Raw genomic sequence first — 24,525 nt, 5'->3', positions numbered from 1 at the left:
TCAACATTTCTGGCCCCCAAGCGTGGGGCACAGTGGGCCGCAACATTTTTGGTGCCCAACGTGGGGCAGCTCTGGCCGCAACAGTCCACCTCATCTATTATAACAAGATGTTTTGAGCCAAACATATTCTTTTGTTGCTCTGTTCATACAAACTTTGGACTACCCTTGATTTGAATCACAACATAGTCTCTAAGGGTGTTACATGAGGAAGTCTCAGAATGAGACATTCTCCCATCCACTGTAGCTCACTCTCATCTCACCTTGTTATGCTAAGCTCTAAATCCAAACCCTCTGCCATACCCTCAGACCTCTGCAGAGCATAGAGTTAACACCTCCTATGTACCACAGCAGTTCTCCCTAGGATAGCAACCCCTTTCCAACAAACAGATCTGCTAACCAAATCCTAATTTTTTGTGATCAGACAAGCTTATCATAAGGCAATTATCTGTCTTTTACTACATAGCTGAATAATACTTCAGTTTACATAGATAGGCACTGGTAAATCTTCTGGATTATCACTGGCACTTGGACACCAAATGGATGCAGCATTACTAAATAATCTGTATCTTAGGCCCTCAAGTTTTATTGGACATTGTTAATCAATCTATTCTTGTCCTACTCAATTTTCTCTTTCATCTCTCCTGACTCTCCTTTGCCCTGACTCCTGTACTTTTGTCACTCTTTACTGGCCTATTTATTTCTTTTAAAGATATGTGTGAATGTATGGTATGGATATATGTATGTGACCACAAATAAGTGTTCATGTGCTTAAATGTCAGAGGAAACATTGGTCCTCAACTTCCACCTTGTTTTGAAGCTCTTTTGTGTTGTTCACTACTGCATGCACCAGGCCAGGCTCTGCCTCTCATCTCAATCTAGATGCATGAGGATTGCAGAAACATACTACTGACAGGCTTTTAGGTTTGTTCTGGAGATTAAAGCTCAAAATATCTATATATCTATATCTATATCTATATCTATATCTATATCTATATCTAATCATTTTACCTACTAAGTGAGCTCCACAGCCCCCTTCTTCTTCTGGAGAAAAGAGTCTCTTTATAACCTAAGGTAGCCATAACTTTCTCACCCTCTTATCTCTGCCTCCTGAATGCAGAACACAGGGATTACAGCCACGAGGCACTGGGACCCACTCTTTATCTCAATTCTTCTAATGACCTGAGATGGTATTATAATCTACTTCTGCTCTTTTTCTCAGTCTGAACAATGCTTCTTCTTCTTTTACAAACTTCAAACAGCTAAGGTTTCTTTTTTATTTATTGTTCACTCCCTTGCTAACTTCTGATTCTCATCTTCATTGCTACATCTCTCTGCCTCCCATACACAAATTATCCTCACAACTACACTTCCTGTCAGGAATTACCTCTTAAATTACAGCCTATAAAATCAACTTCCAGTTCCACTTCTCCACTTATATATCAAAAGCTGAGCCCATTATCCTCCTTCCCCAACCAATGTACACTTCATTCTGTGCTGTCCTTATGGACATTAAAAGCATTCTTCATCATGTCAACTAAGTTACTAATATTTCATCCCTTCCCATCCAGGGATTCTAAAGGATCTCTGCTCTACATGCTCTACCAATGAATCAAATCACACTTTATACGCTAATGAGCAAACTTTTGTAATAACTCCTCTCTTCTACTCTACCATTAAACTAGGATGGCTCTGGTACTCTGAATTCCCAAGAGAATAAAGCAAAACTCATCATAAACAATAAAATTAACTAGAAGCTACCAATCAGAATCAGCCACCTAGCCTCTAACGGGGACCTTCTCACTTCAATCAAAATTGTTTTCTTTGTCTTGTTTCCATAACCACTTCATAAAATGGCTTTCTTTTCCCAGAGTGCTGGCTGCTTGCACTCTGATGCTGCTCTGATATGTGTTATCAGAAAATGTTTATACAAACTCATTAAATTTTAAATGTGTAAATCTTTTGTCTTCTTTTATAAGGTCATTTTCTTCAGAACACAGAATGACTCCTCCGGAATGTAAAACTCTTAAATATCTCCCTAGGATTTTACAAGATGAAGTCCTGTCTCCTTGTCTTACATTTAATATTTTACTACTGTGTTGTTGACATGCTCAAACATGTCCTCTAACCTCCAACAACACTAAACCACTTTTTGCCACTCCAATTTGTCAACCTCTTTCAACACCTCTGTGTCTGCAAATGCCTCCTCCTGTCTCAATTGCTCAGTAACAATACCAACACTTTTATTTGCCCAGAGATTTCTTACATTAAAAAAGCATCTTAAGTACAAATACTTATGCTTTCTTTTTATATTTAACCAGAATTGAACAGTTTGAATATTTTTATTCTCATAAATGTTGCTCAGTATTCATGATATCTTCAATCATTTTTCTTTCCTCTCTTATACCCTTCAATCCCTTCTTCTCACTGCTCTTCCATCTGAGACAGTCTTCCTCTGTAGCTCAGCCTGTGCTGTACCTCAGTATGAAGCCATGAGATTTGAACTCATAGCCTTCCCAGTACTGGCCTTTATGTATAAGCAACCAGACCTAGCTTTTACATTCCTTCTTCATTGCATTTATTGAGTTTGCATTAATTTCTCTGTGCCATCTTGATCTGTGTATAGATGTCCTAGGTTTTGACTCTATTTTGTATTTTTTTCTTTCCTCAATATTTTCACAAAGTAACTGAGTAACACTTAAGCTTCCCAAATCCTTTGGACAATTACCTTGCAAAATGCCAACAATAATGTCATCGGTGACTTATCCAGACACCCAAACCCTTTGATATCTAAGTAAGTGGAATCATTCTTTTTCCAAAGAAAAACCATGTATTACCTCTATCAGTGGAGCTCTGGCTGTATAAAAGCTTGGATACCAAACCCAACTCTTACTAGCTCTTTGATCTTGGATAAATAGCCTATCTATTTCTATGGTGCTGTCTTACTGGGCTGTTGATAAAGCATTTGGAGTAGTAGTTCGATCACTGCAGCCATCCAAACAAGGTTACCTCCTAAAAGGTTTATAGCATTAAATAAAGTGACAGTGATGCAGGCTTTTAAAATTTTTTTGAATACACTATTATATTTATCACAAAATTAACAGGAAATGAGGCATTAAGTAAGCAGTTTACTCAGTAATATAAGCTCTGAAATGAAAACATTAGCTAAAAAGATGATTGCCTAGTCTAATTAAAGGAATTGTAATAAATCTGGACAAAGAAATATACTTTAAATCACAAATATCAAAAATCAATAAGATATATGGCACAATTATAAATGTTTTTCTTAATAGAATAGAGAGATGTAGAGGTTAAGTGTTAACGCTGGCATAAAGTACAGAGAAGTGTTTCAAGAAAGAATAACAAGGCTTTGTTATATGACTTAGATGCAATCTACTTTACATGTTGACAATAGGAAGGCTTTAAAAGCTAATTCTAAAAGTGCATGCTATTCAAATGGCATAAAAATCTAAGGTGGAATCATTTTCAATCAATTTCTTATTCTAAGTAGTTGCTGTAGTTACTTAAAATTTTTATTCTACATGTGCATCTGGTCTATAAGGTCTGTCATTTATTTTTCCATTTGTGAGCATTTTTTTAACAAGAATTTCATAATTTGCCTCATTGCTTCTTGGGATACTTGAAAAATAAAACATAATAACATAATCATGTGTTGTTTCAAATAAACTAAAACCACACCTATTTTACCATTTTATGCCTTTGAAAGGCATATTGTTTTGATTAGTGTATTCATAACACAAAATGGTGTACATATTTGTGAATTTTCTATACATTTACAAGAAAGATTTTTGTAGCACTTTATATTAGTATTTCTAAAGTTCTCTTGGTGACCACTTTGATACTAAAGGGCCCTGCTCTATTAGGCACTATAGAACTAGGACACAGAACACAAATAACATAATTCACAGAAGGTCCAGAATAAAGATTAACATGGACTGTTGTGGGCTGTAGAAATTTTGTTCTCTATGATGAGATGCTTTTACACACATAGCTAATACTGCATTTCCAGATGTCCATCTAGGTTGGTACAGACATATCACATTGTAAAGGTGAATCAGCTTGTTGAACCATTCCCACACTGAGAATGTCTGGTAATTCCCATAAGAAAGGTTGCTGTGGCTTGGAGGGTGGATTTTCTTCAAGAATCCATGTATTGAAGGTTTTGTTCCTAACATACCATAGAAAGTGAAGGTTAAAAGCTGGTGTCTAGTATGGATCTTTAAATCCTTGCACTGATCACAAAAGGGACAAAGTATCTCTAAGCAGATCACTGTAAAACCTGAGTCTGGCCTCAACCAGGGCACTTCCCTTTCCATTTTGAGTGTAATCTTCCTGTCTATGTGTGTTCCACCATTCAGCATAATGCAGAGTTCCCATAGGTGCCAGGACTGTGAGTTTAATAGCCCCATTGTTTCACATTCCAGTTTTGTTATCATGGTGAATATCTTATACAGCCACTGTGAAGAAATTGCTCAAAACATTCATTGGGCATTTATTTTTGCAAGACTTGAATTTCTCTGGTATAAATTCTGAGGAGAGCAACTAGTATGTCACAGGATCAGTCCATAATCAATCAATTTTAAAAGAGATTTATCAAAATCCTTCCCAGAGATTTCTCTGTATTTTTATCAGAATTTGGTGATAGTACTTTTTTTTTAGTTTATCCATTCTTTAAGAACAGAATATCTCTATTGATTTAACTTGTATTTTAGATAAACAGAAAAAAAGCAAATGAAAGGACAATGTTATCAAACTTTTATCTCCCTGATGGCTATTATATACACTCTCTTTGCCACCTGTGCCACTCCTTTGATGAAACACCACTGATGATTTTGGAGATTGTTTAACAGTTGTACTTTGGTTGTTCAGCTTTGAAAGCTGCACATGTTTCATTGATTCTAGGCCTGGATCAAATATTGCAATCAATGAGGTGAAGTGTTTACCTTCCCTCTTTTTCATTTTTGAACTTCTAACCCCAATATTTAAAAATGTAAAGAAACATCTGAATGTAAATATAATATCCAATTAAAAAAGAATGTAAAGAAACAACTAAAAAATTCTCTGACTTGAAGGAATTCACAAATATATATGTTAATGGCATTCAGAGATAGGATCACTGAGAGGAATTGTTTCATGAAGTCTTTGCCCTCTGGAATGTATTTTAAAAACACTATTATGGGTTAAATCAGTTAACAGTTTAACTGTAGGATGGCTTTGCTAATAAGTTCAACTCTCAATGACACACTCTTAAAAGACACTGTTGTGATGGGAGGACATCACCATGCTAACTTAAACTCCACTAACATGCACATAAGGTACCTGGGACAAGGTTTTCCTGAGAATCGCCACAGTGTCTGACCTTGAGCAGCTGACTTATCAGAATGCCAGTGATAGGAGGTAGGAGAGCCCTTAAGAGGCCTGGCCTCATTACTGTGCTTAGGTGACTCATATGACTAGCCTGGGAAGGATTCTAGTGGAACCCTCCTTAGTCCTACTACAAAAGAAGCAAGCCTGTCTCCTGAATCTTGATGCCTCCTGTCTGTGAAATTACCATGCTTTCTTCTGTCATGGTAAGTCATCTGACATCATCAGGGCTGAGACAAGGGCAGTGCCTGCTTTTAAGACATACAGTCTCTGAAGCTGAATGCTAATAAAAAATGGACACTAGGTCATTGTGACATCTAAGATGGAATGTGAAAAGGTATTGGAGAGAGGAACTATACTAACATCTTCATAAACTGACCAAAACTTTATTTGGAGTATAAACATACCTGAGGGTTTTATGGAATACAGGCTTAAGAAAAAGGAGCTGGGGCATCTGTTTGAGGAACAAGGCAATGACACATTAACACTGTGGTTTTTTGCTGCGTTTAGCCACTGACATCATACTTCAAGAAGGGAAAATGAATTAAAGACAGTATGTAATCAAAAGGGAGACAAGGTGGAAAAATTGGGGAAAATCTCTACCTTCTCCTGTGTTTGAGAATGAAAGAAGTACTGCAGAGGAAATCAGGGTCTGGTCTAAGAATCAATTCTTTTTTTTTTCCTGGACTCACTTTGTAGATGTATATGTAGGAATGCACACAGGAATATCTTATAACTTGTTAGCAAGATAAGCCGGTCTTAAGATAGTAGATAAATATGCGAAATTCAGTTATTTCTATATGCCAGCTACAAAATGAAACTATAATAAAATTTATAGTTGCTCAACATGAACAAAGAACAATAACAACAAAAGTCCACTCCTTAAAGGTTTGTGACAGAGTGTATCACAGGGGAAGAGGGGGCAGAGAGAGCTTAGTTTTATAACCAAGCTACTCCTTCTACAACCAGCTAATCTATTCATGTATGCAGAGCCCTCAGAATCGATTTATGGCTCAAACCAGTGCCTTTAGCGGGACAATAACATACGAATGTGTGCATTGTTTCTAACATGGGAAATTTGGAAGATATATTCAAGCCATAGCCTTTGCCTCCACTCTTCATTATGCCTTTATGTGAAAATACATTTATTTCAACTTGATAGTCCAAAAATTAACCCCCAAATCCAAAATCCAGAGTCTCTTCCAGATCAAGTGTCATCCAGGTTGACTGGGAGGGATATCCTTGGAATGTAAGAGTAAGTGTCCATGTGTCCATTTCTCTTAAAGTCTGTGTGCCTATATGATCAACATAACATGAGCATTTCCTAGACTTAAAGGTTATGTCTAGTGAAGAAGTCACAGCCATGGTTTAGGTTTGCCAGGAACTCTGTGATCTGATTTGAGGAAAGTCTTAAGGTAACTGAGCAGTGCAGTCTTTGAGAACGTCATAGTGTTGTCCTTTATAACTGTTCTGCTGATAGAGTCTTCACTATGATGGGAGCGACAGGTTCAATGATCCTTTTATTAGGAGTAAGAGCTGGTTTCTAGCTGGGTGGTAGTTGAGCACACCTTTACTCCCAGCGCTTGGGAGGCAGAGGCAGGAGGAGCTCTGTGAGATGATTTCAGCAACGCAGACCTCTGTGCCCACATTCCCATAAGCCCATTTCTTTGCTTTGCTATAATACTGACAAGTAGTATTATGTTAAAAATAAAAATTGACTTTCTTGGATTATAAAATGTGAGGAAATCAGACCAGCCTGGCAAAACTAATAAACTCTCATCTCTGAAGAATAAAAACTTACAAAGAAACAAACAAAGGACAATGCAATTATTACTGGATAACTACATGGATATATTTATATATCGAATGCTATTCACTGTGAGAATAAAAACAATGGATTTTAAATACTTGATTATCATTCTTGTACTTATCATATGTGAAAGAAAGGGTCAGCTGCCTTCCAAGATATATCATCTCTTCTTGGCCATTAACTGAATGTTGATTTCTGTTTAACAAGAAAATGTGTCTACTTAAAAATATTTCTCTTTGAGTGGGCCTTGCACGTCACATGGGCAGCACACAGCACAGCAGAGCGTCTCTGGTGGAGGGAATAAAGGTGAGCCAGTTGAGGATGAGAGCACAAGAAAGCTGAATAGCTAACCCTGCCTCTTCATTGGCTGTAGCACGTGGCCTTGCACCTGCCATGGGCAGCACAGCTGGCCCTAAGGGTGAAGGCAAGGGTGTGAGAGCACAGTGAGCAGAGCTGGCCCTTTCCCTCACAGGCTGCAGCACTTGGGAAGAAGGACCCTGTACCTTAAATGTGTAGTACAGTAGAGCTGGCTCTGAAGGCCTAGGTGTGCCAGTGTGGGTGAGATGGCTCCAAGGGCATGAGAGCAGGAAAGCTGACCCTACCTCCTGTCAATGACTTATTGGGTAACCTAGCTGGAGCAGCACTACAAAGCTAGGCCTGGTGTTATGTTTAACGGTGAGCTGGTCTTCTAATGGGCTCAGCTACCATCCAAGTCCAGATACATAGATCTAATTTGGCCCAGCCCCAAATCTCTATCATCTGAGAAAGGTTGGGATGAGTTAAAGAGCCAGTCCTACCGTTCCAAAGCTGCAGGCTCTCCATGATACAAGGCAACAACAGGTTAACAGGGAGGAGTCCGGGTGAGGATCCTATATTGATGATGTCACAAAAGCCAGAGATGTCAAACCAGACCAATGCCTCATTGCAATAAACATTTGCAAGTGAAGATGTGTGAACAAAGGGATATACTGTGAGGCAAACTGTGACATACTATAGCTTCCAGGATGAGATGTTTTTACATGCTGTGTGTGTGTGTGTGTGTGTGTGTGTGTGTGTGTGTGTGTGTGTGTGTGTGTGTTTATTTGGGGAAGAGTTGTAAGACTGAAGAACAGATATGAGGGTACAGGGAGATGAGCGGGACTGGGATGCAGTCGTAAAGAAACCATAAAAAACACACTTTTCCCTCTACATACCCTCTAATAATGGTAGCCGCTGGAGCCCTTTACCCTTAAAGTCTGCAGAAATCAGCCAGGTAAGACATTTGGAGGAGGTGCTGCTTTCTTAACACCAAGCCGGCAGTCTCAGCAGACCTGAGCTTCTGCATCTCACCATCATTTCAGTCTTGCTCAGCACATGGCTGGACATAAAGAAACTCATTGCACTTCACAGGAAATGGATAATAATGAAATCCAACAATGTGGGAAGTAAAGTAGATGTTCTACCACTCATTCCATGAGTGACTAGAAAGATACATTTCCCATGCCTGAATTCTTTGTTACATTATAAACAATAAACGCAATCCTACGTGACACATTGCTTCCTTAGCCAGATAACTTCTGTATTTATGAAGACTAGATAGGCAGATGTAAATAGATGATAGACAGATATAGATGGATAGATAATAGATAATTGATACATAAATATATACATACATCATAGACTCATAGATACATAGGATAAACAGAAGATAGATATATAATGACATTCCGACAGATGATAGGCAGATAGATAGATAGATGGATAGATAGATAGATAGATAGATAGATAGATAGATAGATAGATAGTAGATGGCATATCCATTAATGGATCAATAGATAGATGATAATAATAATGATGATGACAATAGAAAGATACATAGATAGATAGATAAATAGATATAGATACAATATAAAGATAAATTATTTCAGATTTCTAAACATACTTTGAGCTCGCATAATAAAGAGCTTGTTTTTCACCTCATGTTTACATACTTTGCAACTTTACCCAAAGAAAATGAGTTTAGAATTTTATGGCACAATTAAAGGTAAGTAAGGCCTGCCTATTTTATTGAGTTAAGGATAAAACTTTGAACTGTACTACTGGATCAGTTCCTTATAACATGCATATACTCTTTTCCTCTGCACACTCATGCTGTACTCATTTAGAAACAGGTAAACTCTTGAAAGTGGGTGGATTCCAATAAGGTTCATTGTTTCTAGTTTCCATATTACTCTATATTCATTATATAGGAATGACATGCTCTGAAATACATATTTAAAACACTACTCAGTAAACATCTCCACAGATGCATGTGCATTTCTCCTTGAGTGTATTCTGCTGCCTTTCTACGATCAGCTACTTATAAAGAACACTGTGGCAGCACTGTCCACTCGTGGGCAGAGCTTAAGCCACTGTTTGGCATATCTCGTTCCATTCCATTCATGCTGTCTGAGCTGGCTTCTTCTGAATCTGGAGCTCAGGGCTTGCTCCAGATGTGCTGTCTTCAGTTCAGACTTTCGTCAAGCAATATTGTCGCTTCTACTGTGTTTTTCTTTGACAATTCCAGACATTCTGATTATTATATACCTATTTTCCTCCTCTGACTAGGTCCCTCCTCCCAATGAGAACTACACATGTTCATAACTTTGTGTTGTCTTGCTTTACTTTGCATTGCACTGGCTCCAACGGGGTCATCTGCGTAACAATGAACTTAAAACTTTCCACCAAACCTGTTGGCTTCTCAGTGGTGTGTTAAAGAATGCAAGAACTCTCCATCCCTGACTGCAACAGTAGCCATAGTTCAACAGGGAGGGGAGACCCTGTTAATACTTCCCTGATACACTATTGACTACAAATGCTTTTTTCAACTATTGCCTTAAATTTTAACCTTTTTTATTCAGTCAAAGTGTTTTCCTCCATGCATCCTGTTTAATACAATTAAGGCTTGACCTTTTGTCTGTGTAGTTTTCAGGGGAGGCATTTTATAATGGCAATCACACTGCCCACTGCCCTTTGATTCCTGACATCTGCAAGCTGGGAGTGGATTCTCAACCTGAAAAAAAAAAAAACCTTCACATCCACCTGCTTTGCAACACAATCTCAGTGCTCATTTTTCTACCCTATGGAAACATTTACAGTTTCTTTTTAAAAATATTTTTCCCTAAGGAAAGTGATAGTAAGTACTGTGTGCCTGCTTTTCTTCCCACTTCCCAAGATCAATTCCTTTTTACCCTCACTAATTCCAGTGCATTCTACATACAAAATGAGACTATCCCTCAAGGGCTTCTGGTCATCTCAGCCTTTATTGATCTCTCTGTCATCCTGAGAGTGTTTAGCTTCAACTATGACTTTCAAGTCATAGTTCAAATGACTGGGTTCATACCACAAGCCCAGAATATTCTCTCCGACTTTTAGCTCTTCATTTCCAAGCTTATATGATCTCTCCCAATCAACGTATAAAGCAAAACCAAAATACAACAGGGTCAAATTTATATTTCCAATGAAAGGTTACAGATAGCCATTTTATTTTATGCCAATCACTCAGGATCAACATATTAGAAATCTTTTTCCTTAATTCTCCTCCTACATTCTAGTATTAAAAGATCATTAAATCTTTGCACTGTTGTTTGTGATATGATGTTGACTGAAGAACCCTTAAAAAGAGACAAACTTGACTTCACAGGTCTTAATCCTCACAGAGCTGTTTTCTTCTCTAAAGGCAAAGCCTTTCCATATTAAAGGAGATGCTGAGGACTGAAGAAATCTTTTCAGAAAGGTCTTCCCATCTATTAGAGTTGAGGAGTCTAACATCCAAGCTGTTAATCTTCTTAGTTCCTTCCTTTTACCTTCCTTCCCCTTCCCCATCCCTTTTCCCTCCCCGGAAAATACTAGACTTTCTTTAATAAACTTTGGTAATGCCATTCATGTACAGAACACATAGTATGAGAGATGGTTATATTTGCAGCCAGTATAACTGTAGTAGTTCACTGTACTAAGAAGCTTAAGCTCTTCATCCTTGCTGTCCCCTCCTGACTTTTCATTACCTTCTGGAAGTAACCTCAGCCATTTTGGCCATCCTCAAAGAGATCACATACACAGCCACCACAGGGCAAAACCTAAGTAATTTTTTACCTGGAGGGTGCAGGTTAAGACGCGAGGCTTAAATGCTGCCTCACTATTTATTTATTTATTTATTTTGCAATTATTACAAAACAATCACCAAATCCCAAAACTAATTGAACTAACATTGCAAAAACATGATCTTACAATATTTTAAGGAGCACAGGCAGTTACACTACAACCCTGCAGCTTGTCATTCGGCCTTCTCAGTGATGGTGGCCATGTGCCCTCCCAGCGTGGTCGCTGTCCACATTAATTCCTTATTTTCCTCAGATTCCCTCTATAAATGTAACCATGTAACACATAATTACTCCTGGTCAATAACAGTTTGTGTATGTTGTGACGGTCTCACTAGGTCACATCAGTTCATTGTTCCAACTGACTTAATCTGTTCAAGAGAGTTCAGTGGTTTTTTTGACAGTGATTGAGTCACTAGGGACCCAACAAAATACACCTTATTGCTGTTGATATGGGCTCACACTCATGTATATCACATGCACCGTACAGTTATGTGGACTCACACTCATGTATACCACATGCATGTACAGTTGATGTGGGCTTGCACTCATGTATATCACATGCACTGTACAGTTGATGTGGACTCACACTCATGTATATCACATGCACTGTACAGTTGATGTGGACTCACACTCATGTATATCACATGCACCGTACAGTTATGTGGACTCACACTCATGTATACCACATGCATGTACAGTTGATGTGGGCTTGCATTCATTTATATCACATTTGAAAACACTTCTCTACAAAACCATGTTCAGACTCTGTCCTGGGTTTACTTAGTGATGTTTTCTGACAGCTGCAGTGTTTAGCCTTCCTTCCTACTCTTATCTGCTATAAACCTCGAGTGCTATGATAAATCCTTATCTAATAAATCTGTTCAATAATATGTAACCTCAGGTTACAAGCTTTCCTAAGAACTTTCAATATTTCATATCAAAAATGCTTGGTTATGCAAATATCACTAATTCAATTCAATCACAAGTAATTATTTAGCATTCTCCCAATAATAATATAAATTATATCTTATGCCATTTCAGCAACAAAGAATATTTTTCATAAGAATCAACATGTATCAAAATAAATATCTTCCAGCTAAAAAATATATTTAAACACTACTTGATCTTAAGATTGACACGTTTGTGTAAAAGGGATACACAATTTTATAAATTATCAGCTATAAAGTCATTGCTAATGCTTTCACCGATGAATATTTTATAAAAGATACAGAGCAAAACTATTAAACAGATTATATATTTAAGTATAAAATTATGAGCCAAACTTTTCTGTCTATGAACTGACATTGAAGGAAACACCATTAAGTGAATTACCTTTATCAGTGCTGGGTAAAGGTTAAAGTACAGATTGTGGCTGAATGTTTTAAACCTCTCTGGAAGACGCCAGTTCTGAATGATTTCTTCATCGGATATTACATGGTAGTCCAGAGCTTTTAGAGGCCAGATACTGTTGACAAGAACATGCCTGTAGCCTTTCTTCAGGCTCACTGGGCAGTCAAACATGGTCAGCCCTATGAGGCTTACACAACCAGACAACACACAGATGTTCTTCAGTTTGGCAAATCCATTGTCATGAAGATAGAGGAGTTTTAGGTTCTTAAGTCCACTCCAAAATATTCTATCTGGAAGAGTCTTTATCTGAAACAAATTTTAAAATATGTATCATTCATAAAAACTCCATAGGGGGAAAATGTTGAAACATTTAATATAATCTAAAATCCAGTGTTTTGCAAGTGATGTGTGCTTAATAAATAACCAAAAACAGAATTTTCCAAACTCCAAAAGATGACTGCAGACACATGATGCACTTGGTATTTGGGAATAAACTACAATTAGTAGCATAATGAATGTACAGACGCACTCACAGGTATGTATAGATAGAAATCTTTCAGTGAAAAGTCCTTAGAACAATTCCAAATGAGGCTTGTCACGTAAAATTTAAGAACTCAGACATATTATCCATGCAGACTGTATACTTAAGATGTAAAACATGGGACTGGCTCTGTGATTAGGAGTTCCTGCTCCTGATTAGGAGAACCCAGAATATACACTGCCCAATGTACAACTACCTGTGATTACAGGGAATCCACCACCCCTCTGACCTCCATGGACACCTGCACTCACATACATAGACAAACACAAATATACAGGTTAATAGAAACAAAATAAATAAAAAAATAGAGTGGGGTCTTCCTGTCACTTAGGACCATGCCCAGTGACCCTTCTACAGGTAAAGGATGTGACTACAGGCACAGAGCCTCAAGTCAGATCTCCATATTAATGACATACCTAAAGACCAAAGAGGCATAGCCAACTAAACATTTCCTCCCAGAACATTCTCCTTGCAAAATGTATTTAACCTCAGGCCTGCCCTGAGATATGGGGTATAGTTTTCATCTTACCACCATGACAATAAATATCTTAAGACCATAGACTATTTCTCTTCTTTGGGACTCGCCATGGGAACAGTGGAGCAGGCCTACATTTACAGAGCCACCACCTTATCTTGGCTGATCACCACTCTACAGTCCTAGCCATGGAGATCACCAGGCACCCAAGCAGAGCTAGCTGTGCCCAAGCCAAACAAGTGATAGCGACCAAGCCAAGAACTCTCATCCCTGCAAGATCTCAGACTGTGCTCTCCCACCATGAGCAGAGTCTTCTGGCTTCACACAGCCCGATGTTTACCCAGGGCACCAGCATGGAGAGAACACAGTCATCTTCCTGCACCTCAGCCTCTCTGAGCAGTGGCTCTATCCCCTTAAGGGGATGGGTGTGGGACCCACACATCAACCCAACAACAGGACCCATGCACACAACTCAACATAAATCCATAATTTAAAATGAATCAAAGCACAATATATCATGCGCTTTTATATAATTTCACTTAAAACTTTTGAATTACATGTTATTTTTTTCTATGTACCTTATTTTGTATGTACTTTTAAGCTTTTCTTTATATTTTCAGTGGATGGAAAGTGTGGTGGTTTGAAAGAGAGGCTGTTTTGTTGTTGGGTTTTTTTTTTATGCTCAGCACAGGGAGAGGTACTATTAGAAGGTGTAGCCCTATTGGAGTAGGTGTGTCACTGTGGGTGTGAGCTTCAAGACCCTCCTCCTAGCTGCCTAGAAGCCAGTATTCTGCTAGCAGACTTCAGATGAAGATGTCGAACTCTCAGCACTTCCTGCACCATGCCTGCCTGGACACTCCCATACTCCCACCTTGATGATAATGGACTGACCCTCTGAACCTGTAGGCCAGCCCAATTAAAAAAAAAAACCTTATAAAAGCTGCCTTGGTCATGGTGTCTGTTCACAGCAGTAAGACCCTAAGATACTCACTATACTCCCTCTCCTCCCTTTCCTCCCTCTCCTCCATTTTGAAATACTAATGTATATCCTGCGCCATTATGTGTTGTAAGTATGTGATCTTTTTGATTTCTACTTTTCAGAAGGATTACAGTTGGGAAGTTGCATGAGTCTCAGAAGAGACTTTGAACTTTGGACTTTTAAGCAAGGATGAGACTGTGATTGACTATGGAACTTTTATAGTTGGGTTGATGATACAGTTATATAAGCCAGTGGGGGACAGGGAGTGAAATGTGATGGATTAAAGGCAGATGGCCCTTACAGGCACACAGGAAGTGGCACTATAGGAGGTGTGGCCTTGTTAGAGTAGATTTGGCTTTGGATTAGGTGTGTCACTGAGAAGTGGGCTTTGAGGTTTCAGATACTCAAATCATGCCTAGTGTGGCTACCTCTTCCTGCTGCCTGCTAAGCTAAATGCAGAAGACTCAGCTCCCTTCCCAGCACCAACTGCTTCCCAATATGGTGATAATGGATTAAACCTCTGAACTGTAAGCCAGCTCCAATTAAAAGTTTTCCCTTATAAGAGATGTTCATGGTCATGGTGTCTCTTCACAGCAAAAGAAATCCTATTATACCTAGAAATAGAAAAACTAATAAGACAGGAAGAGAGTTTAGATTTACAATATAAGTTCATTGGCATACAAGACAGTAGTGCTTACCTGGTTTCCATGGAGATCAAGTTTGATGAGCTTTTTGCAGCTCTGCAGTGGCTGAATGTCAGTAACGAAGTTGTTAGAGAAGATGCACACTCTCAGAGAGATGCAGGTCTGCAGGTTCTCCATGGACTTCAGATGAAGGCCATTATACTTCACAAACACAAAATCTTTCTGATCTTCTATTATATTTTCATTATAGTGACTCCATTCCTCATGGCAGGTAAGCTCTTTAGTGATTGTTCCATGAAACATCTAGGAAGGATGGAGATTTACATTTAAGGAGGTGGGGGGAAAAGGACTTAAGCCCTGAGGGCCAGCAGAAAGAATGGGAACAGGCAACCTTAAGAGGTAGGAGGTGAGGGTTCCCTGTAAAATATACCAGAGATCTAGAAGGTGGGAGACTCTCGAGACTCAAAAGGAGGGACCTTAAATGAAATGCCCCTACAGTGGGGTGTGGAAACTTGTAGAGCCCACCTCCAGCAGAAAGACAGGGCATCAAGTAGAGGGATGGGGTTGCCATCCCACAGTCAAAAACTCTGACCCAGAATTGTTCCTGTCTGAAAGAACTGCAGGGACAAAAGTTGAGAAGAGCCTGAGGAAAAGGAGGTCCAGTGACAGGCCCAAAGTGGGATCGAGCTCAAGGGGAGGCCTGAAGGCCTGACACTATTACTGAAGCTGCGGTGTGCTCTTATCATGACTACCCTCTAAAAGACCCAACAAGCAGATAAAAGAGTCAGATGCAGATATCTACAGCCAGTCAATGGACAGAAGCCGGTGACCCCTGTGGTTGAATTAGGGAAAAGCTGGAAAAAGCTGAGGAGGAAGGCAACCCTGTAGGAAGACCAGCGTTCTCAACTAACCTGGATGCCTGCGATCTCTCAGACACTGAGCCACCTACCAGGCAGCATACACCAGCTGATATGAGGCTCCCAACACATATACAGCAGAGGACTTCTAGTTCTGGATTCAGTCAGTGAGGATACACGTAACCATTGAGACACTTGAGGCCACAGGGAGCAGGGAGGAGGGCTGAGGTGGGGGCATCCTCTTGGAGATGGGGGAAGGAGGTGTGAGATGTGAAACCAGGAGAGGGATAAAGTCTGGACTTGTAAAAAAAAAAAATGATTAAAGAACTTAAAAAAAAAAAAGAATGACTATGGAGGCTGAAGAAATGGCCCAGTGGTTTAAATCACTTGCTACTCTTCCAGAAGAGCAATGCCAATGTGGCAGCTCAAACTGCCTCTGACTCTAGCTCCAGGGCTTCTGATATCCTCTCTGTGACCTCTAAGCATAGCCACATTTACCTGCCATCGACACATGGACAAAACCATACACAAAGTTTTAAGATATAAATATTTCAAATTATTACTTTCAAGTTTTAACAATCCACCTGAAAAAAAATGTATTTGCTAAGATGCAATGATAATAAAAAATGTGTAAAATAATTAAAATGAAAACATTATTTAATTTTCTTGGAATCTTCTATTCCACTAATTCTTAAATATCTAACACTGAAGAAAATACCACTGTTCTTGCCAATATATTAATCAGTAAAAGACAAAATATTCTTTTCCACACAATAAAGAACATACAATTTAAAAATAATCATTTCTAAATAAGACATCAAACAAGGGATAAACAAAATTACACCTAAGTGTAGCATATACATCATTGTCCCAGTTTATAGTCAGTGTTTAATAAAAAGCATTATAAAGTACTAATAAGTTGATAAAAGTCCAACCTAGTGGAAAGCACAGCCATAGGAAGTGCAGGCATAGTGAAGGCCACCCACACAGACTAAAAAAAAGGCAGCCATCTTTAAAGTCAGCCTTTAATGTTCTCCTTGTCAAAAGACTAGCATTAAGGATTATTAAAACATTATACAGTTTGAATGTAAAACTTTAAGATTCATGTGTTATTATATATCCATGAATTTTCCCTCATTATGGGGCAATTTCAGACTTCATAGAAGGTAGTTAATCAATATCTTTAGGAGGATTCATAAGCATGAATACTCTACCTGTTAGAAGAACCAGTTTGTATGAACATCAGACAAAAAAATCTACATAATCCAGATGAAAATAAATGTGAAAATTCATGTGAGGCTAACATCAAGGCGACAGATGTTTTAATGTCATGCCCTAACACTATAATCCTCAGACTGTAATGTCACCTAATGAAATATGGTCTTTGATCTATTGAACCAGGATCACAGAGCTAAAGGGGCAGGGTCTTTTAGTCAGGAATGTATGGATATTCTGACAGAGAGAGTAGCCCAAAGTACAAATAAATTACCCTTCCAAATTTAAAGCTACAGGCCTGGGACTGACACATCAAGTTCTGTAGACCCTGAAATGCAGGCAGCACCCACATTGTATCTCATTTACATATGACTATGGAATCTTCTCCCTGGTCTTCCTTCCAATGACCTAGTTTTTTTTTTTCCATTTTGGTGTTAAGTTTTGTTTACTTTTGATGATAAGGGGTTACAAGCACCATGTACACAACAGGCAAGCGTGACATGTTTCAGAATAGAAGATATTTGTACTTTCCTTTGGAGCCAATAACTGTTCCATGAAGAATGGAAGAGTAAGAGTCATAAAATAAATGTATCACTTTACTATGATCATGTAATTTATTTTTAAATATTTTTATATATTTTGATCATACTTCTCCTCTAGCAACACAACACTTCCCATACTCCACCAACTTTATCTTCCCTCAAAATAAACAAAAAACAAAAACCAAAATGGCAACAACAACAATCAGCCAAGCAAGGACACTGGTGTATTAAAACCTGTGTCAAGTGACATGTGTTTTCTAGGACACATCTCCTATTCTTCCTAAAAAGTTTCTCAGTTACTCTATCTTGAGACCAAGCATTCAAAAATCTGCACATATGGGAGACATTATCATTCCAGCAATCACACTGCTGGAAGGCACTAGACACGCTACCGGAGGAGAAACATTATCAAAAATCACACAGAGCTATTAACCTTGTGACCTACAATAGTGGCCTTACTGCACAGACGGAACAAGGGTAATAATGGGCCAACTCTTATGGTAGTAACCAATCACTTTAAATTGGATTTAAGTTCTTTCTATATATTTGATATGAGCCCTCTATCTGCTGTAGGATTGGTAAAGATTTTTCCCAACCTGTTGGTTGCCATTTTGCCCTACTAACAGTGTCCTTTGCTTTACAGAAGCTTTGCAATTTTATGAGGTCCCATTTGTCAATTCTTGATCTTAGAGCATAAGCCATTGGTGTTTTGTTCAGGAAGTTTTCCCATATGCCCAAGTATTTTAGGCTCTTCCCCACCTTCTTTTCTATTAGTTTCAGTGTAGCTGATTTTATGTGAAGGTCCTTTATCCACTTGGACTTGAGCTTTGTACAAGAAAATAAGAATGGATCGATTTGCATTCTTCTACATGCTGACCTCCAGTTGAACCAGCACCATATGTTGAAAATGCTATCTTTTTTCCACTGGATGGTTTTAGCTCCTTTGTCAAAAATCAAGTGACCATAGGTGTGTGGGTCTTCAATTCTATTCCATTGATCAACATGTCTGGCTCTGTACCAATACTATGCAGTTTTTATCACTATTGCTCTGTAGTACAGCTTGAAGTTCAGGATGGTGATTCCCCAAGAAGTTCTTTTATTGTTGAGAATAGTTTTTTTTTTTTTTTCCTCCCGGGTTTTTTGTTATTCCAAATGAATTTGCAAATTGCTCTTTCTATCTCTATGAAGAATTGATTTGGAATTTTGATGGGGATTGCATTGAACCTGTAGATTGCTTTTGGCAGGATGGCCATTTTTACTAAGTTAATCCTGCCAATCCAGGAGCATGGGAGATCTTTCCATCTTCTGAGATCATCTTTGATTTCTTTCTTCAGAGACTTGAAGTTCTTGTCATACAGATCTTTCTCTTGCTTGGTTAGATTCACTCCAAGATATTTTATATTATTTGTAACTATTGTGAAGGGTGTCATTTCCCTAATTCCTTTCTCAGCCTGTTTATCCTTTGAGTAGAGGAAGGCTACTGATTTGTTTAAGTTGATTTTAGATTCTATATCCAGCCACTTTGCTAAAGTTGTTTATCAGGTTTAGGAGTTCTCTGGTGGAAGTTTGGGGGTCACTGAAGTATACTATCATCTCATCTGCAAATAATGAAATTTTGACTTCTTCCTTTCCTATTTGTATCCCTTTGACTTCCTTTTCTTGTCTAATTGCTCTGGCTAGGACTTCCAGTACTATATTTAATAGGTAGGGAGAGAGTGGGCAGCCTTGTCCAACCATATTAAAAAATGGGGTACAGAGCTAAACAAAGAATTCTCAACTGAGGAAATTCGAATGGCCAGGAAGCACCTAAAGAAATGTTAAACATCCTCAGTCATCAGGGAAATGCAAATCAAAACAACCCTGAGATTCCACCTCACACCAGTCAGAATGGCTAAGATCAAAAACTCAGGTGACAGTAGATGCTGGTGAGGATGTGGAGAAAGAGGAACACTCCTCCATTGTAGTGGGATTGCAAGCTGATAAAACCACTCTGGAAATCAGTCTGGTGGTTCCTCCAAAAATTGGACATAGTGCTACATAAAGACCCAGCTATACCACTCCTGGGCACATACCCAGAAGATGCTCCAACATATAACAAGAACATGTGCTCCACTATATTCATAGTAGCCTTATTTATAATAGCCAGAAGCTGGAAAAACCTAGATGTCCTTCAACAAAAAAAATGGATACAGAAAATGGGGTACATTTTCACAATGGAGTATTACTCAGCTATTAAAAACAATGAACTAATGAAAATCTTAGGCAAATTGATGGAACTAGAAAATATCCTGAGTGAGGTAACACAGTCACAAAAGAACACATATGGTATGCATTCATTGATAAGTGGATATTAGCCCAAAAGCTGGAAATACCCAAGATTCAACTCACAGACCACACGAAGCTCATGAAGAAGGAAAATCAAGTATGGGTGCTTCAGTCCTTCTTAGAAGGAGTAACAAAATATTCAAGGGAGCAAATACAGAGACACAGTGTGGGACAGAAACTGAAGGAGGGGCTGTCTGGAGACTGCCCCACCTGGGTATCCATTCCATGTGCAGTCACCAAAGGCTGACACTGGACGCAAGGAAATGCATGCTGACAGGAGCCTGATATAGCTGTCTCCTTAGAGGCTATGCCAGAGCCTGACATACAGAGGCAGATGCTTGCAGCTAACCATTGAACTTATCACAGGGTTCCTAATGGAGGAGTTAGAGAGAAGACTGAAGGAGCTGATTGAGTTTGCAACCCCATGGGGAGAGCAACAATACCAACCAACCAGAGCTCTCAGGGTCTAAACCACCAGCCTGGGAGCACATAGGGAAGGACTCGTGGCTTCAGATGTATATGTAGGGGAGGATGTCCTTGTCAGGTATAGGTGGGAAAGGAGGGGAGTAAAGGCTGTATTCCCCAGTGTGGGGGACTTCAAGGGCAGAGAGATGGGAGTGGGTAGGTGGATGGGGGTACATCCTCATAGAAGCAGAAGGTGGGAGGGGGATGGGCTGGGGGTTTCTGGGGAGGGGAATGGGGAAAGGGGATAACATCTGAAATGTAAACAAATAAAATATCCAATAAATTATAAATTGGATTTAAGGTCCCCTCCAAAACTTGAAACCCACACCTGACCCTGTTAAGAAAGCCAAGAACCTCAGACTATATACATAGGTCATGGGCCATAGGGGGAAACCTAATATTACTATTCTGCTAAGTAAATATAGCAATAAAATGACTCAGACTGACATACTGCTATATCCATAGAAGAGTGCTTCATTCAACCCTCACTGCACAAGCTTCCTCTTGCATTAGATGATAACTAATACAGAGACCTACAATTAGACTACATGTAGAGTGTGAGACACTTAGGACACCTTTATCACATCTCTCCTGTAAACGGTGTTCTCTGTTGTTTTAAGGCAACAGAAGAATTTGGAGGTATAGTCTTCCTATAATAATTTCTTAACATCAAAGTTTTCCATTATTAAATTAGTATTATGGAGTAGTATGTATTGTTTATAGTGAAGAGCCCAGCAGGGATCTACAGGTTACTACTAAAGTGCATATCTCACGACAGGGTACACACTTGTCATGGTATAGTATGTGGTCCTCAGTCACTATGGATAAATAGCAAGGAGCCTACTTTTAGATAATATATATGCTTTATGTTGTCTTGAACTGCTTGTCTTTAAAAACACTATTTTGTGTTTCCATCACCAACAAGCTGAAAAATTATTCCTTCACATTCTTACTAGTATTTGGTGTATCAGTATCCTAAATCATGGCCAGTCTGATAGCTATATAGGGGTATCTCAATTTGAAATTCCTACAGATATCTAACGCTGAACAACTTTCTGTGTGTTGGTTTGGTATCTGAGTGTGTCCTCCAATGAAGTATTTTCATCTCTTTTGACATTTTTGTTTGTTTGTTTGGCTGTTTGCTTACTGTTGAGTTTGAAAGCCTTGTATCATTTTGGATACCAGAGCTTTACCAATTATATGTTTTACATTGTTTTCTCCAAGGCAGTCACATGACTTGTTATTTTCTTAATTCTCCCTTTTAATCCAACACATATGATCATATTTTTTAAAACATGGTTTATACAATCAACATTCATCCATATACAGCATCAAGATTCCATCTCTCTAATTAAAAGTGACATGCTTCACTGCATCAGTGTATAAATAATATATATAGATGTGTAGTTTTATATAGTCACATCACTGTATAGGAAGCTTTTATCTGAATTTATTCATAATATTGATTATTCCATCTCATTTACTTTAAAACAACATTTTAGACAATGCAATATACTCATTCAAACAGCATTACTTTTGTTCTTTTGTTAAAGTTCATTGGGTCTGTTTTATACTGCCAATATCCTCGTGGGTGGGGCCATCTACTTAAGCATGGTTGGCCTATCAGAGAGGCCACAGCCTTAAAGAAAATTGCCTCACCTGCTCTCAGTAGCTATGGTCTATAGTCCCTCAGGTAGAAATAGGACTTTCATAAGCTATAACGACTGACCTGGTAAGATACACTTACTGGTGCACTAGAGAAAGGAATGGGGGTAATCAACAACTTTCTGCTTTGAATTTAAGGATTTAAGTCATCCTCCATATGAGAGAGCCCATATCTGGCACTGTTATTAGAAGTAAGAACCTGTGGCCAGATAGGTCATGACACTCTACAGAAGAACCTTCTGCTCTTAATCTGATGAACACACATAGCATTAAACTAACTCCCAATGATCTATCGCTAGACCCATAGATTAGTGCATCTCTCAACCCTCATCAGAAAGGTTTCTTTTTGCAATATATGGCAGCTAACACAGAGACTCATAACTGGTCAATATGTGTCGAGTACGACTAGACAATGCTCAGTTTCTGAAATTGATGTATTTATACTACATCCTCTCCTCCCAAGGCTCAGGGTCGGGATCATTGTAGGAGAGACCTAGAAAGAGGGTAAGTAGCAGAGGAGGTGGAAACTGTTGTCTGGACACAGCAAGGCAGCTGCAGTCATGAACTCACAGTAGCTGTAACACCCACCCTGAGACAAACTCGAGACAGAGAATATTTCAGCATGAAATGGAAAGGTGGGCATGAAAAATGTATATGATAAGTTTAAACTTGGTTATTTTCTGTTTTCCAGTCATAAGAATGTGTGGTATCAGATACGTAAGCCTTTTTGACCTTTACTAATTCCCTTTGGATCTCAACCTACTTCTGTAGTTGAAAATAAATTCCATTTCTATTCTGACAACTCACAAAATTTTCTAGGCAGATCTGTCTTCATCTCCAGAACCACAGACGCAGTGCACATGGACACACAACAATTTCTACTACATTTGCACATGTTTGTTCTACATATCCAATATTATTACAGGTCTTCTCTTATGACTTCACTATGCTTCCCCATACATACTTTCCTCAGCTCATTTAATGGCCATGTCATCCACTTTCAGGCGTCTTTTGGTAATTTCTCTCACAATCTGTACTCATTTAGTGGACAGGTGTTGTTGGTTTTCCCTTCAAAGTGTTTCTAGTATCTAAGTAATTTCTCTTCATCTCCCATTATCTTTTAAATTTCCACCGAATCTCTCCTGTCTGTGCTACTTTAGTAGGTTCCAAATAAAACTCTCTGCTTATATTCTTTCCCTACCCACTGACACACTTAAGGCAGGTCACCAAAAACCTGGGATGACTTCAGTTCACTTAAGAATATAAATCACAAATTCCGACTTCTACTGTTGTTGCTATCAGGCCTTTCTGTATTTTCTAAATTTTCTTCAGCAGGGGTGTATTGTGAAACAGTAATCTCCTCCCCACAAATGTGTTCACTTTAAATACAGAATTAAATGCTGAGGTCAAGACTTTAAGTGAAAAACTAAGCTGACTCAGAAACTCAAGTTCACAGGGAGCCGCTATGCAGAATTCTGAGTTAGATTGTAATGAAGAGAAACGAATCAAGTCAAATTGTAGGGGTAAGACTTCTGGGTTTCAGACTGAAACGTCTTCCTTAAATGTTATTACTCAATATGTGCTGTGTGTAAAGTTAAAGAGATTAATCTGTAGTACTCATATAAACTACATGCTCTACAAGACATATAACCAGCCAATGAAATAAGTTCAATAAGATTGTCTCATCTCAATATCTGGCACCTTTCGTTGGATCTCCTAGAAGCAAGTGAACACAACAGAGTGTGCGGTTGCTCGCTAAAGGTGCTAGTTCAAGACTGGGCTTGGGAAGTTGGCCAACTGAAGGGTGCAGAGTGGTCTGCCCCACCAAAAAGCATTTCACAGGATTGAGCCTGTGGCTCAGAGACCTGGCCTCCCTGGGAGGCTTCTGACAGGAATAGGAGCTCGGTGCGGGCAGGTCACCTCGGCATCTGGGTGGTGGATCCACTATCGTGGGCGGCTTGGTCTCCTCTGTCTCACCACGGGCTGCCAGACTTGGTAAAGCGGGAACCCACAGCCCCGCGCAGCCCTGTAAAACAAAGTGCCCGCCCATCTGCCCCACCCTCCACAGTGCGTTGCCCGGGAAACGCCGCTTGCGCATGCTCACGCCATCCTAGCTTTCCAAGTCTCAGGGAGCTTCCAGGGCCGCGGTGACGTGGC

At 39.1% G+C, this 24,525-nt stretch overlaps 1 protein-coding gene across 1 annotated transcript in view; it reads right to left on the bottom strand.

Annotated features, from left to right (window-relative positions):
* The window catches only part of Lrriq3 (leucine rich repeats and IQ motif containing 3), a 93,127-nt gene extending 68,632 nt beyond the window's left edge, over positions 1-24,495 (bottom strand). Inside the window, exons 1-3 of the mRNA XM_034500954.2 lie at positions 24,289-24,495; positions 15,354-15,602; positions 12,643-12,966 (exon numbers count right to left, since the gene is read on the bottom strand). Coding sequence (XP_034356845.1) covers positions 12,643-12,966; positions 15,354-15,602 — 573 coding nt within the window. The 5' untranslated portion in view covers positions 24,289-24,495. The remainder of the gene's footprint in view (positions 1-12,642; positions 12,967-15,353; positions 15,603-24,288) is intronic.
* Positions 24,496-24,525: the final 30 nt, after the last annotated feature.

This window comes from Arvicanthis niloticus, chromosome 4 (genome assembly GCF_011762505.2).
Source record: "Arvicanthis niloticus isolate mArvNil1 chromosome 4, mArvNil1.pat.X, whole genome shotgun sequence".
In the NCBI taxonomy this organism is placed as follows: domain Eukaryota; kingdom Metazoa; phylum Chordata; class Mammalia; order Rodentia; family Muridae; genus Arvicanthis; species Arvicanthis niloticus.
This window is presented reverse-complemented; position numbering and strand designations above follow the sequence as displayed.